The 16,345-nt window shown below is 42.6% G+C and overlaps 1 protein-coding gene across 4 annotated transcripts in view; it reads right to left on the reverse strand.

Moving 5' to 3' along the window:
- PALM2AKAP2 (PALM2 and AKAP2 fusion) overlaps positions 1-16,345 on the reverse strand; it is a 232,062-nt gene that overhangs the window by 132,027 nt on the left and 83,690 nt on the right. For all 4 annotated transcript variants that reach the window (XM_035097032.2, XM_035097034.2, XM_035097033.2 and 1 more), the window contains exons 4-6: positions 6,525-6,639; positions 3,633-3,654; positions 1,525-1,626 (exon numbers count right to left, since the gene is read on the reverse strand). In XM_035097032.2, the coding sequence (XP_034952923.2) occupies positions 1,525-1,626; positions 3,633-3,654; positions 6,525-6,639 (239 nt within the window). The remainder of the gene's footprint in view (positions 1-1,524; positions 1,627-3,632; positions 3,655-6,524; positions 6,640-16,345) is intronic.

The raw sequence follows: 16,345 nt of genomic DNA on the forward strand, positions 1-16,345 counted from the left end.
CCTATTTCCTACTGTATTCTTTGTAAACATATGATCTAAGCAGGTTGTGTGGAGGAAGGGTTGTGAGCAAGAGGTGTTGGGCCTCCTATTTAAACCAAATTCACCTCCCATATTAGATCATTTCAAACCAAAACACCATGCCCGTAACGAGCACTCAGGCCATTTAGTCCAATGCCTCCACTACCTACCTGAAAACAAAAAGGTTGAATGAAGAAACTCCAGTAGAGACTCACTGTTTTGCTTTTATATGGAAGAATGCATACTTGTAAAGAATCAGGTCCATTTATTTGAATCCATCCATTAATCTGCATTGTGTTGACGTGACAGCTACATTTGAAGACCACCTCTATTAATATCTTTCCCCTGGACACATTCAGTTACACTGCATCGTTTTGGAATATTACTAATCTCTCCCGTTGGTGTCGTAGAAGTCCCAGAGAATGGGACTTTAGTAGACAGATGAGCAGTAAAAGAATAATGATCGACTTAAGTGCTTCATGAGAATGAAGTCCCACCTGGATTCCATCTCTTAACATAGGTGTTTATAAGTTTCTTCATTTTTTTCCCCTCCCCCCCACACACTTGCAATGTATAGTGAACTTAAAAACAAACGAACAACCCCAAACATTTGGACTCAACATCTTGCTTCGAATCCTAATTGGAAAACAAGTGTCAGTTTCCCTCACAAGGCTGTATTTTTGTCTACGCATGGAAAATAGGAGAAGCTAGAATGCTGTCTGTTTAGAAACCAGGAAACCATCATCTCCAGTCCAGACGTGTTTCTAAAGGGAGGCTCTATGTAAAGCTGATGCTTCTTTTTACATGCAAGACACAGAGTTTCATTGAAACAGAGGATAAGCTGCATTCTATACTTGGGTCACATCTATGCCCTTCATTTAAGGAGCGTTGCCTTCCTCTGAAGAATATTGGGAACTGCACTTTACACCTAACAAAAAATCCCAGCACGCTCAACAAACTAAAGTTCCCAGTACTCTTTGGGCGAATCCAAGCACTTTAAATGTGTTTTAAGGTTATGGTACGAATGTGGCCTGACTTGTGTGTTTAAGCACTGACTTGTGTAAATGGTCAATGAATTTTAACCATATCTCATGTTTGCTGAATTGCATTTGCAGTCTACCGCCAATTACTTCCAGAATTGGGTTGATACTTTTTTTTTTTGCTCACAAACATAAATGTCCTTGCTGTGTAAGTTTTTTAAAGTCCAGGCCCTCAAATATAAACCCCCCCCCCCGACTGCATATTTACATTTGAGAAATAACTCCCTTCTTACGATATCTCGGTTAAAGTTTAACCACCCTTGATTATTATTTTTAACTAAAAAAATAGATATAACATAGAAAAACACATATTTAGGTTGCTTGCTGGTTACGTGCAAATTCACGAGCTGTTTCCCCCTGTTTAAAGTATAGCTGGGCATTAGTCCCAGGGGATCGAATATGTTTTTGAAAAAATAATGTCTGCCACATTGGGTGAAAGAATAAACCATGCTCCGCTGAGACTTACCAGTTACCCTGTTTGTTCCGTCTTTCCCGGGAACCGGCTCTTTTGTTCGTGAATAGAGGGTTGTGAGTTCGGGGAGCTGGGAGTAAATGTAATTTACAGCATCTGGTTGTCAGAGAACAGGAAATACAGTTAGGTACAGCCATATGGACCCCAGAGGCTTCACCGCTTAGGCAGCAGAGTTCCTAACTTATCGCCCCAAACAATAGACATCAGAAGCTTTGTGACAGATAATTGCATCAAAGCAAGCAAAATGCAGAGTCACGCTGCTTTGACTGCCATTCAATAGACTAGCTGAGGTTGGAGAGAGAAAGACCAGATGACTAAAACTTTTCTAGTTGTACGTGCACATAATCATGTGTCAGGAGGTTCTCGATTTTAGCAGGTCAGTGACCCCTGAACATAATATATATATTTTTTAAAGCAATCACCATTACACAACAGGAATAATCAATTCTACAACTGCCAGCTTTTATTGCTAGTGTGAGTTCAAATCTTTCCCAATTTAATGAAATATATTGTTTAGTTATGGTTTTGTGTTCATAAGCTAGTGGGTGTTTAATTTGTTTCTACAGCTAAAATGTGTATATTAAGTAATCTTTGCATTCTGATTCCCTCCATCAAACTTGAATTTATATGCTTTTTGCAAAAATTGTTTGCTCATGTTTTGAAATGTAAACCATCCCATGATGGTTATTGAAGGGCTGGAGATACATCCCTCAACTTTCTCTCTCTCTCTCTCTCTCTCTCTCTCTCTCTCTCTCTCTCTCTCTCTCTCTCTCTCTTTCTCTCTCTGAAGTGGTAACCTGGAAACCTTTTGGTTGACTTTCATCTTATTCTAAGGAGACCAGTCACACACAAAACACACACCTTACTAATAAACAGGAAGCTAAAATATAATAACACAGCACACCGTTAAAAGTCTTTATTTTGTGCAATGGGCCATGTGGTGTCCTAGATCTTTTCTGCAGCTCTGTATAGCTTCCCCCCCCCAAAAAAACCAGTTTCTCTAAGTTGATTTATAAGCCAGCCAGCCTGCCTTTTAGCATAAACTAATGATGAATATAAACTAAACTGTACCTGGGTGAATGTTTCTGTTTTAAAATTGTGCTTCCACGCACAAATCCAAAAGACTTAAGAAGCAGGCCTTTGTGTGTTGTGCCTTACAAACTGCTCCCACAAACAGACACAAAGCATTTATTTATGGCAACACCATTGTCTGCCATCACTGAGCAAATGTGTGGAACAAGCTGCTGTGTGTTTTACAAGATTCCTTTGGCAGGAAAAAAAACCCCTTTCTTTGCAGTTAATTTTGAGGGAACCTCATCAATAAATGTTCAAGTCATGACTCACGGCTGAGTTCCAGAATCTCTTTGGAAACCCAAACTCTGTGATCTCACTTTACTACAGGGTAATGTGCGTCACATAAGCACCGGAAACCCACTAAGACCTAGAAAAGAAGGCCATTGTGATTCAGATCCTACTCTTGCAAGGCATTTTAAGGCAAGCATTTTGTAGGTGATTGGTGATCTATTGCAGAATGCCGGTCATTACAGATTCAGAGGCTTGAGTTTGCTTTGCCAATCACTTCTACACCAGAACAACTACGCAGAACACTATCGGATGCAGAGCAAAAACAGTGCAACTTGTTATAAGTCCCGACAAGAGGAAGTCCCTTTCCAATGCGGTGGTTCCTGTTGTACAGTACCTGCAAGTTAACTGTTGTCATTTCTGATTTCAGCGAAGGCCTGGAAGCACCAGTATTCATAAGGGTTCACCCAGAGGCACATGGGACTGAATAGGGAAGTGCCTTAAGGATCAAAGAACGACTAAGATCTACTTTCAAGTAAATGTATTTAGAATAGAGATACCTGGCTTCCATTAAAGTAAGACAGCTTACAAACAGATTCGCCATTGGTAATAGCAACTCTGGGGAAAGCATTACTTCAGTTTCATTACCCAGACACACACACACATACACCCAATTTAAACATAATATAGATGGATGGCAGATTAACAACATAATAAAAACCGTGGTAGGGTAATAGCAAATAGAAAGGTCATTTATCAGTACCAGTTTTAGATGTAAATTGTAGAAGAAAAACATTTACCTCCATCTTGGCGCGAGAAGCTCTGAAAAAAAGAAAAATACTGGAATCAGTCGTTTTTTGTTCATGTTATGTGCATTTATATAAAACTCTTGCATGTTCAAGAATACTTGGTATACATTACATTAATAATACTTACAACAGTCCTACGGTATAAAGTAGACCAGCATCATTTTTGCTATTTGACAGAACTTTCTGCGGTTATAGTCATACCCATAATGTACACTCAGGGCTGTCTTAAGCATATGTGGCGCCGGGAGGCAAAAATCCCCCAGCCCCCCCCCGGTTGCCCACAGTTGATGACCTTTTTAGGGGGGGGGCAATGCTCTCTGGGCCGGCCATTGAGGCGTGCAGACAGGGCAGAGCAGGGCACAGAGGAGCGTGAGGAAGCGGTGCTAGTCTGGGTGCCTTGTCAGGTGGGCAGCGTACTCTGGGCGGGCCTCTCCACAGCCCTACACCAATCCCAGGCTCACAGGAGGGCAGAGCCAGCCGGCTTGCCTCGAACCCGCGGTGGAGAGCCGCCGGCAGCGGAAGAGCCTGCCACGGTGCTCTGATGGGTGGGCTCTTCCCCAGACTCCAACTCTCGGGCCCCGGACTCTTGACCTGGCATCCCTGAGAGCCCGGTGCCCGGGTGGCCCACACCCCTAATGCGTATGGTTAAGACAGCCCTGTGTACACTCATGTTCATCCAGCCAGTAAATATAAGCGTTAGTAGCATGTGCATTGGAAAAGCCCTTTCACAACTTTTTTGGGGGGTGGCGGTAGGGTATTTAACACCTAGTATTCTGGCGCTGTGGTCTAAACCACAGAACCTAGGGCTTGCCGATCAGAAGGTTGGTGGTTCGAATCCCCACAACGGGGTGAGCTCCTGTTGCTCGGTCCCTGCTCCTGCCAACCTAGCAGTTTGAAAGCATGTCAAAGTGCAAGTAGATAAATAGGTACCACTCTGGCGGGAAGGTAAATGGTGTTTCTATGCGCTGCCCTGGTTCTCCAGAAGCGGCTTAGTCATGCTGGCCACATGACCCGGAAGCTGTACGCCGGCTCCCTTGCCCAATAAAGCGAGATGAGCGCCACAACCCCAGAGTCGTTCATGACTGGACCTAATGGTCAGGGGTCCCTTTACTTTTACCTTTATTCTGGAATACTGATCTTGTGAGAGTATAAGTGATTAGAAGAGGAATTCCGTGTCCACCTGATATATGGTTAGTGAAAGCCTCTCCTCTTCCCCGAGGGGAGGTGTTGTGAGCAGGAATCACTTCCTGTGCTCGTGGGGGGGCATGGCTGGGCCCCTGCGTCACTGGAGTCCTGTGCCCGCATCACGCACCCTAGCTAGCCAATCCAGCTGGCTGGGGGGAGGGCTGTTTAAAAATGGCCATAGGCCCACGGGCTCTTCCTTCTTGTTCCAGGCTTCCTTGGATCACCTGCCCTCCCTCCCTCTAGGTTTTGCCTCAGCACCTGACCTTGCTATGGACCTCGGTCGGTCACCTTGGTTGTCTAAAGGGGCCTGGTAGGAATTTTTTCCACTTGGCAGATTGGGTCCAGCCACTTGGTTTTTCGCCTACTTCGTAGCAAATCGTCACAACTTTGTAAGGTTTGGTGGTTTGGCATTTGAAAATGCGTTGTGTGTTGGAGGGGACGTTGTGGCCATCACCCACCCCTCCCCTTTAAGGGTATTCCGTTAAAGGAATCCAGCGGTCATGGCTCCTGTCTGATGCCCAGGTGGTGGCTAGGGCCATGGCATGACCCTCCGGTGACTCTAGGGGAAAACTTCCAGTTGATTTGCACCAACAAGCTCCCCCTACAGGTGGTTAACCCTTGTGTGACTCCCTGCAGAGTGGGCAGAAGTCAAGTATAGTCTGTTCGGATACAGTGCCTAAGCCAATACCACTCACACTCTGTAACCAATAAATGTGTGGCCTTTTAAAGCCCATTAACCTAAAATGCTTGTGTCCATGTGTCTTGTTGTTTAGTCGTTCAGTCGTGTCCGACTCTTCATGACCCCATGGACCACAGCACGCCAGGCACTCCTGTCTTGCACTGCCTCCCACAGTTTGGTCAAACTCATGTTCGTAGCTTCGAGAACACTGTCCAACCATCTCGTCCTTTGTCGTCCCCTTCTCCTTGTGCCCTCAATCTTTCCCAACATCAGGGTCTTTTCCAGGGAGTCTTCTCTTCTCATGAGGTGGCCAAAGCATTGGAGCCTCAGCTTCACGATCTGTCCTTCCAGGGAGCACTCAGGGCTGATTTCCTTAAGAATGGATAGGTTTGATCTTCTTGCAGTCCATGGGACTCTCAAGAGTCTCCTCCAGCACCATAATTCAAAAGCATCAATTCTTTGGCGATCAGCCTTCTTTATGGTCCATGTGTCTTCGACTCACAACCTGGTTATTGTGGTGACATTTTGTTTGCAGTTGCTCCTGTCACGGGGAGTACTTTGACTCAATGCCAACATCTGTATATACTGCATCTCTTGTCTGAGCTGAGCTTGCAAACGAGCAGGCAACATGCACCGGTCAGAGAAAAGCGGCATGAAACCAGTATCTTCCAAATCATGCCCACCCACCTCCCTCCACACAGAAAGCAGGACAATGCTTGTACGCATTCCACACACATGAAATATTTGAGAATCTGGATCTTTCACATAAAACAATTTTTGTAGAAGGAAAAGCAGGTTTTTGAGTACCCTATTCCGGAATACTAGCTGAATGATGCCAATGTCAAATAGCAGCATGCAAAAAAAAAAAAAATCCAAATAAAACCCACAAACTACTCTACTATAAGTGGCAAGCGTGGAAAGGCCCATCATTTTTGCAAAAGAAAAATCTCTTGCTTCAACATCTCACACTTTATTTGTAGATGATCAGGTTGTTGTTGTTTAATTAAAAATGCTTTTACCTTTTGGAAGTCCTCAAAGGATCTCTCTGTTTCCTTTAGTTTCTCTAAGATGATTTTCTCTTTGGCAGATATTTGGGATTCTTCACTTTCTAGTTTTCCTATTTCTTGTTCTAACCTGGAAAATATATCAAATAATGTTTTAGTTGTCTGGGGAAAACATCTCATCTTATGCTCTGTGTTTGGCTTCCTAGCTGAGAAAAAGTTTCTTTGGATGTTCAATTCTGCCCACACAGATCTTACAACCTTTTGTGACAAGTTCTCCATCAAAGCTAATTTTAAAAAGGGGTTAGATGAATCAGTCAGGGGCCAGCTTGCCTCCTGAAATTTTTTTAATTTACACAGTCTCATACATCATTTGGTTTCCTAATGACCAATTCCTAAATGACTGGCGCCTGATTAACCCATCACAGCTCACAGACATATGCAAGCCAGCATTCAATATTATAGTTAATGATTGATTGATTGATTGATTGATTGCATGTCTATTCCACTTTCTTCTGAGGAGGTCTCTCCTGCTCCTCATTTTATTCCCCAAACAATCCTGCAACATAAATTAGGTCACCCAGTGAGCTTCATTGGCTGAGTGAGGATCTGGATGCAGGTTTTGGAGTAATACTACAGCTGCTGAGTTCCTTCTGGACCCCAAGAGGTGCCAGGTTAAAAGGTTTCTTGTAAAAGTGGCAGGAAAAGTGATGAAATGCAGTATAACCCACTACCCACGATTGCGAAAATTGCTGTTTGTTATCTTCTTTTGTGAACTTCTGAGGGGGAAAACAGTAATCAACAGCAATTTCCTTGTGCTGTGTACAATGGATGTCTTAGAAACCTAACTTAACATGTAAAACAAGCACAACCTTGCAATGCACTACCATAAACAACCTCAGCAGTAATTGGCCCTTGCACAGTACACATACCTTTTGTTTGTACTTGGAATAAAGCCTGTAAAAACACTGTACTGTGCAGATCCTTCCTTCCTCCTCTCCTGTCTTTTAATTGTCACCAGACACCTGACAAGGAAGCGATTTCCTTGTTCTTGTCTCTTGAGTGCATTACAAGCCCAAATCTCAAACACGAGTAGCAATCAGGCCAAACAATCCAAAACTGAGCTCAGAGATTGATTCAGACTTGGAGAGTACCCAAGCGAGGAACAGAGCAATAGGCAGCGTGTGAAATAGATTTATACCTTTGCTACCCTTCAGCCAAACAGTTTCCAGTGTGGTCCGTGATCAGATACAAAACAACAAAACCCATATTGCAAAATCAAATTACACTGGAAAGCAGCCATCAAAACAGTTTAAAGCTCAACAATACTGGGAGAAGAAGAAAACTTTTGCCTAGTGTTGAAAAGCCTTTTAGGCAAACTCCATATGCAAGGTGTCACCGCTGAAAAGATTCCTCCCCTGATCACCGTCCCACCTCAGTTGATCACGGCACAAAGAGAAAAGCGTTCACTGATGATCTCAGCACATAGACAGGTTGATATGGGAACAGGTGGTCTTTCAAGTGCCCAGCTCCCAAGCTCCAAGCAAGGATAAGGAAACTCTGGCAACTCCATATGTTGCTGGATAACCATTGCCATCCACCCTGATGTCAGGACAGGTGTCAGGAGAGGACCAGCAATAACTCATACAGTGTCATTCAAAGAAACAAACAGCACAGCGAGCACAGCGACTCTTCCCAGTAGATATTGGCTCAAGGAGGCTGTTGCGAGGAATGAAGGTCTCTGCCTCCCCACAGCTCCCTAAATCTCCTCCCCCCCGGGTTCTTCCCAAGCAATCTGAGACTCTTATGCCTTGTCTGTCTTTGTTCTGCCCTCTTCATACCTCTCCGGGTTCTAGGAGAGCAGGGGGCAGGGAAGGAGCAGGTCACAGCAGGAGGGGGAGACCCCCTGGCTTCTTCAGTAGCCTGCCTCATCTCTGCCTCTGGCCCAGCCTCTTCTTCTACCTCTAATTCTGGACTGCTCTCTGCCACAGTCCCTTCCTGCTCACCAAACCCTGTTACCTCTTCAGTTCTGATACCACCTCCTCCTCCTCCTCCTCCTCCTCCTCCTCCTCCTCCTCCTCCTCCTCCTCCTCCTCCTCCTCCTCCTCCTCCTCTTCCAAGTCTGCACCCTTTTTCTTCAGTGTCATTCACAATGCAGTTATTTCAAAAGTGATGGCTGCTGTGAAGAGTACCATCACACAAAAGTGTTTGTTTGCTTTTTATGGCTCGTAATACTGTTGAATTAGCAGTCAGTCGAAGAACCAGGACTCTAGCCTTATCCCTTTGGCAGATGAAGAATGTAAGGACTTTATATACCCTGGACGGCATTTGTCCATGGAGTAACCCTTCTTAGAATATTCCTTGGTTTGGAATTGACATAAATCCTCTTAGATGGATTCTATCTCCCCAAGACCCTTTAAGCAACTGTGGCATCCATGCTTTGCTTTCCCATGTCATCCGGCTTAGCTTCCCTGGCTTAAGGCTCCTGCTTTTGTCTTCAAAGCCAGGATTGCTTTGTTATCTACTTTTGTAGTTGTCTGAGAGAAAATATAACTCGTAACTTTCCCTGTCTTTCCCATTTCCACAGGACCAGAACCACCGGTCATTTTTTGTTCTGCAAAAGCTTTAAAATCTATGCTGGTCTGTTCCTCCCAGTCCTAAATCTACAGGGTTGTGAGCTGATTCAAATGTTGCATTTCTGAACACACATTGCATAAATTGGTAACACACGGACTGGACTTAACCAGAATGGAATAATGAAATCCAAAACTCCAAAGGGTCTCCCAGTTAACACACAAGAGCTGTTTGTTACCCTGTGTGATGAACCCCTCTTTTGATCCATTTACAAAACAGGAAAGCACATACAGTCATACCTTGGTTATTGGATGGCTTAGTTGCCGAACAAATTGGATCCCGAATGCTGCAAACCTGGAAGTAAGTGTTCTGCTTTGTGAACGTTTTTCGGAAGCCGAACTTCCGGCGCAGCTTGCGCTTGAGTGCAGGAAGCTCCTGCGGCCAATTGGGAGCCGCGCCTTGCTTTTCAAACGATTTCGGAAGCTGAACAGACTCCCGGAACAGATTATGTTCCAGAACCAAGGTACCACTGTATATCAAGAGAGTGAATTGGCTTTTAGCATTCTAGGTATGTCAGGAGTTTGTTGCCACTGGCAAATATAAGGTTCAGGACTTTCCCCTCAGAAACTTGGTCTCTTAGCCCCTACGCTGCTCCAGCATAACAAAACTGCATTCTACGATCCCAAAGCCTAGGAGTTCTCCCCTTTTCTCTTAGCAAACGGATGCAATCTTTAAAAAATGGGCTCCAGACCACCCTCCTTTTTAATACCATTTAGGGAAATTAGTTTTGATAAAGAAGTGGGGGGCCTGTTCAGTATGGAGAACGACTCTGGGAATTGATGAGCCTTAGGGCTATTGCTGGCTTTCAAATTTCATTAATCTTATTAACACAGATTGTTTTTTGCTACCCTCATTAAAACGGAATTGTAATTGCTAAACCAAGGTTTGCAGCCACATTGCACTTGAACTGCTATCTGTTCTTGGTGGTGATATTAGTAGTTCTGAGGGCTGGAGACCATCATGAACCATTGCTGGCTTATATTTGCCCTGTGTTAAAATCATTAATATTTTTGAAAGTAAATATTAATGCATATATCTATGGACAGTTATAACCAGTGATTTTTAAAGAAAAAAAAGTGGTACTCACCATTAAGTTGTTACAGTAAGTGCCACACTTTTAACATTTTTTTGGGGGGGGGGAGGTGCTGGTACTGCGTACCTTTGTGTACCCCCAGAAAAAAGCACTGGTTATAACTAACTAAATTGAAAACGACATATCTACCCATTTTCGGTACTAACTTGCATCTGCTGTAGTTCTAAAGTGCAGGAGGTGGGAAACCCTGATTTTTCTTTTAATACGCCGAGGACCTGGCATTTTGTGCACTATAAATAGAGCGAGTATCAGCAGGACATAGAAATAATTTTAAAGAATTTGCACCATCCGCCTTCAGTATATGCCAGGAATGCGTAATAGAAGGCAGCCTTTTCAAAAATAGGAATTCTCCATTTGCAACAAAACGTAGTCAGAATTATGGAGCTTGTTCCTAATGCACGACAACAGGGGCAACCCTTGTCAGCAGGATTAAGTAGGTGTCTGTTGAGTTAAAGTGTTTGAAATTAGGACGGAAGGCCTCAAATCTATTCTAGAAGGTTGAGGGTGATGGGTTTTTATCACGCTTATTAACTATATTTTATCCGTCTACAGACCCACATGTGTGGGTTGAGACAAATGGATCAGCTTACATTTAAAAGCTTGTGGGTGAGCAGAGTTTAAATCCCATCTTAAGCAGTTTAATTGAAAGCATAGGAATTAGTCATTGGTTGATTTCTCCTTTTTTGGTACCCCATTTATCAAAGAAACAGGCTATAGGCTGAAAAGTAAGTTTAAAACAGTCAAGCATTCATCCTTAGTGGCAACAGTGGTAAAAATATATGCCGGTAAAATCCTTGTATTTACAGCAAAAACAGTCTCAGGCATGAACCTGAAGAGAGAGAGGGGGGGAATAGGAACTATTTCTTTGCTGCTTCCCTCCCAGGAGACGAAGGGAAATGACATCACACAGAGCCTTCTCTATCAATTACGTTTCTATGACCTGAGTCTGCCTATCAGCAATTCACCTCTATGGTCTTAACCCCTTCTCATGCTAACTAGCAACAATATGCACTGTTAGATTTGACTGCCAAAATCTTTCACAGGGGAAACTTCCAGAGCAGATTTGTGGGGGTGGGGGTGGGGAGGGGGTGTGGGACAATGGAAGTTCTGCTCCATAAGCAGAAGTCATTCATCTTACATAATGACTTCGTTGGTACAAGCCCAGGAGTTTAATAATGGATCTCATAACTTCACATTTAGTGTGTCCCTTAGGTACATACTTCAGATGCAAATACATGAACTATAAGGGGGGTGGGAATAGTTCCAGTATTGTTGGGATCCTACACTGAAATCATCTTGAAGAAGAACTCCTGGAGATAGTCTGAAGTCAAATTCATATGGAAACTGAATGGCTACAACTTTGAAGGCATCTGTAAGGTTATATTCTTTCCTTTTCACTCCTTCAGTCTCTATTGCTGTTATCTTGGAAGTATAGGAGGGAAGAAATAGTAAAAGGAGCCAGCACCTTCCATACTTCTCAAAGAAACACTAGCAAAAGCTGGGTGCCCTTTGACATGGAGAGAACGCAAGATGCAAAGCCTTTAGCGTTGCTTCCGGACATAAGCAATAGCTCATTAGAGCAGGATGACTGCATTCAGTGAACCAAGATGACCTGTGGCACAAAAGGAGCAGAGACCTGTAAGCATTGTATAAGAAAAAAATGGTTTGGAAAATAAAAAATAACAAAGGAAATCATCACGCTGACCATCAAAGCATTCCCTGAAGCATTGTGAATGTGCCAGTGAGCTCAGAAAAAAAGCCGAATTCTTCGTTCTCTGGTGTTGTAAATTAATCTACTGACTAGTCTACTTGGACAACAGTTATATCCACTGTATCGAACTTTTACTGCAATGCTTTCCCCCACAGAATCTTGGGGATCATTGTTGGGTGAAGTTCCTGAGAATTTCCCATTAGCTCCTGTCACAGAACTGCATTTCCCAGGATTTCCCTGTGAGAGGGAATGACTATTAAATCAGATACACATCTGAAATATATACCTACCCATTATTTCATTTTCATTTTCCTTAAACAAATATTTAAACCAGAGAGATCTGAATGTATTTGCTAAATGTGGGTATTGAAATGGAATGTGATTTAAAAAACAAAAAGAACAAAAAACAAAACACAAACCCACAGTTTTCACAATTTAGTTTGCCTTTGATTCTAACACCTTTATTGCGATTCTCTGCTTTTTACCTGAAAGTCAAGTTCTATCGATTTCAATTACTGTCAGAAGCCAACCAATGGAAGTCCAAGGTAACAAAGCAAAATAGCACTGGATAGGGAAAAAAACAACGTTGTGCAAAAAATGTGCAGTGCTTGGAAGAATATTAAAAACGTACGAGCTCTTCATTGCTGTTCACGCTGAAAGCAAACTCCAGATGTTACTTTAAGTGAGCATTGCACCAGATGTGAAAACCTGATCAGGTGATCCTAAGAAAAAGAGCCCCCCCCTCTCTCTCTCTCTCTCAGGGAAAATGTATGAAAAGCTCACTCTTGACAGATTCCCTCTCATTGCTGATCCTTTAGCTGCACCCAGATGTGCCACTGCTGATTTCACGTTGCACTGATTTGATTCCAAAAGCATGGGGGAAGGGGTATTCCTTTCTGCAAGAGCAGAAGCAGGGCCCTTTGCCGTCTGTAGGTGGTTGCATGCTGTACAATGCACATGCACAATAAAAAGAAAAGAGCTTGCCTTTGCTTCCATCTCTTCTCACCTCTGGGCAGCTTCCTTTTACCAGAAGATGCTTTAGAAAGATGCCCATCAGTGGTCCCTTTTTTTGATGAACTGGCAGAAGACTCTTACCAGGAGTGCTAAAACTTTCCCAAAGCATTGGGAGTGAAGTTCCATGATGATACAGCATCACTTTGACTAGGGCTTGTAGGTACGATATGCAGTGGTGCCTCAACTTACGAATTAAATCCGTTCCGAAGGCACCTTCGTAGGTCGAAAAATTCGTAAGTCGAAAAGCGCCACTGGAAATGTGATTTCCCATAGGAATGCATTGGAAGCGGAAAAATTCGTAAGTCGAAAAAACCCTATCTAAAACCGCCGCGGTTTCCGCTCAGATGTCGAGAAATTCGTAAGCGTGCGGCCACTTGCCCCATTTGTAAGTCGAAAAATTCGGTTGTCGAGTCGTTTGTAAGTCGAGGTACCACTGTGGTGGTGACCATATTATATGCTCCAGGAGTGGTGGTGAGTTTTAGCGCCTGTGAATTTCACACCCCTACAACCAAAACTGTTCTGGGAGATTTCAGTCCTCCTTCCTCTGTCTACCCTGCAAAATTTGAGTCAGTGCTACTAATTTTTAGGTCAGCAATAAAGAAGCAGAGTGTAGAAGGAACAAGCAGGCACTCCAACAGCCTCTGACTCTGATCCTTCACACTCAAAGATGCTTTCAATATCCCTTTTCTGTCTCCTTTTCTCTCTCTTAGAGCCGAATGCTCCACCCTATCGTGAGCAGAAAAAATGGGAAGCAACATTTTCACCAAATATCCTTCATTATCAGAAATAATTCTATCCAGAGAAATTTAGGCCCAGTTAATCCTAAACAAAACTATATTGCTAGTTTAAACTGGTGGATGAAGGAAATAATAGCTTAAGGCGGAAGGACTGGCAGGAATGGGGGGGGGGCGCCACTGCTTCCTTCAACAATATAATTGATGGCATCCACATGTGTTGGAAATTCTCAATCCATGGTGGAAATATTGGGGATGTGCATCACTCAATATTCTCCAGGTGTGTCCCCCTGCCTTAAATTCTCCAATACTTCAGGAGAGGAGGGAGTGTGAGAAAGAAAATTCTCAGAATTTCTCAGAAAATTGTTGATTCCAATTTCAAAGTCATCTGCATATTATTTTGTTGCTCAGAATGATGTTATTTTCTGAGGACTGGATCCTAGGCCATCAGGAACAGCATTCTGCTTTGATTTACAGTAAGTCATACCTCGGTTTAAGTACTCCTCGGTTTGAGTACTTTCAGTTTAAGTACTCCATGGACCCGTCTGGAACAGATTAATCCACTTTCCATTACTTTCAATGGGAAAATTCGCTTCAGGTTAACTACGCTTCAGTTTAAGTACTCCACGGACTGTCTGGAACAGATTAATCCACTTTCCATTACTTTCAATGGGAAAGTTCGCTTCAGGTTAAGTATGCTTCAGGTTAAGTACAGACTTCCGGAACCAATTGTGTTTGTAAACCGAGGTACCACTGTAGTCACAATTCAAATGACCGAAATTCAATTCTGAATGCATCATTTATTATTAAATGTTGACAATCAGCAAGGCAGCCTGGAAAGTCTCCAGAATGAAGACCCATTAATTCAGCAATCTTATCTTGAAAGAAAGAATGATGCAAACAGGCCCTGCTCCTTGTTTAAGATGGCTTCAGTCCATGCAACTCATTCCCCGATAGTCATTCCTTTGATAACTGTTCAATCTCTTGAGAAGAACATCAACACATGTGACCAAACTTATCGACATCTTTGTATCTCCCATGAAAACATTGCGTTCCAGGGTTTTAAATATATCTTGTTACCAGCACCCTCAAAGTGTTGAAGGGTTTTCTCAGCACTTTCCCATTGTGAATGAATTTTAAGTTCAACTCATCTGTGATAGAAACCGAGCTGACTTTTGTTGCGTATAGTCACACAAGCGCAGTCACCAGGAAGTAATACATCAGCCATCACTTAAAAACGCACTCTCAAGTCCCAAGGGTAAAATATTGGTAGGGGACCATATGGCATTATGTAGAGGAGAAAGTTCAGTAGGGCCAACTGTTCCTGAGGATAAACTGTATAAACAGTTATACTGTTCTGAAGGGACATGATGCAGCTAAGCAAGTCAGGTCAAGTCAAGTCAATGTTTATTACAGCAAACAGCCAGCATATTAAACCAGAAATTCTGCATAATTCTCTACATGAACAATAAAAGCAACTGATATGGGGTTTTAACAGTCAATATACAATACTTAAAATATAGGTCCAGCGGAATAAAACACCATAAAAGAATAAGAAATTTAACTAAGAACTGTAGCCGCAATATCATCATCAGAGGGCAGGACAAATTGTTATAATATGTTATTCAATAAAAGAGATTTACGTTTTTTAATAGCTAAGGTGCAGAATTTGGCCACAGCGTAGGATACTGAGCTCAAAGAGTCTTCCAGAAGGAATTTGCGTAACGTTTCGGGGGGGAAATTCCAGATAATATTGCAAGGGTGTGAATTTTTATAATAGGGGTAAAATGAGTTGCGATCGTTCTTCATTATAGAATTCACAGAATAGAAGCAAGTCAGGAGCTGACCAGTGCCTGTATGGGAGACTCCCTTGATGGAACAATGGCGGGATAAAAATATAAATGTTTCTTTTTTCAAAAACAAAACAAAAATGGTGCTTTGTCTTCTATTTTTTTTAAAAAGTAATATTTTATTCTTTTTCCATATTGAAAGTTATATTTGTTACTCAAAAATTATACTCCAAATCAACAAAACTAGTGACTTCCTGCTCACCCAACATCAGTGTTTATAACCCAAATTACATACAATTGCACTGTTAAGGTTCTGTCTTATCTAATTCCACCCTCTCTAACATGCTTCTTAACATATTCTGCTATTTTCTTACACCTCAAACCTCTTCTAGATCAAATTCATCTGCTTCAGGTTCAAGGTTCATTTGTATGTGCAGATGCCTTTTCTGTCCAGCAAAAAAAAAGGGGGTGGGGTGGGGAGGGAAAAAGCCTCGGACCACCCTGCCATCCCATGTCTCAGCCACATGTGATAATCTAACTTCTGAGGATGAAAGATTCAGTCTGTTTTTGGTCAATGCCCATTTAGATGTGCTCATTTGTAAGTCTGGTCATTTCCGTTTGTGCATTGTTCTGCATTTTTATTTTAAAAGCATGCAAACATTTGGTTTTTGTAAGCATTTTATCATAAAGCACATTTTGAATATGCCTGGTATTTTTTTTCTAGCTTACAACTGTAGTGTATTACAAAATTAAGAGAGGGTAGCTGGATTTCCCCCCCCCTTCTTTTCTAGGGAGTGAAATTCAGGCCTGTTCACTTAAAAATGCAGATTGAACAATTCCCCTAACAAAATCCTTACGCTTCT

Source organism: Zootoca vivipara, chromosome 16 (assembly GCF_963506605.1).
Source record: "Zootoca vivipara chromosome 16, rZooViv1.1, whole genome shotgun sequence".
NCBI lineage: Eukaryota > Metazoa > Chordata > Lepidosauria > Squamata > Lacertidae > Zootoca > Zootoca vivipara.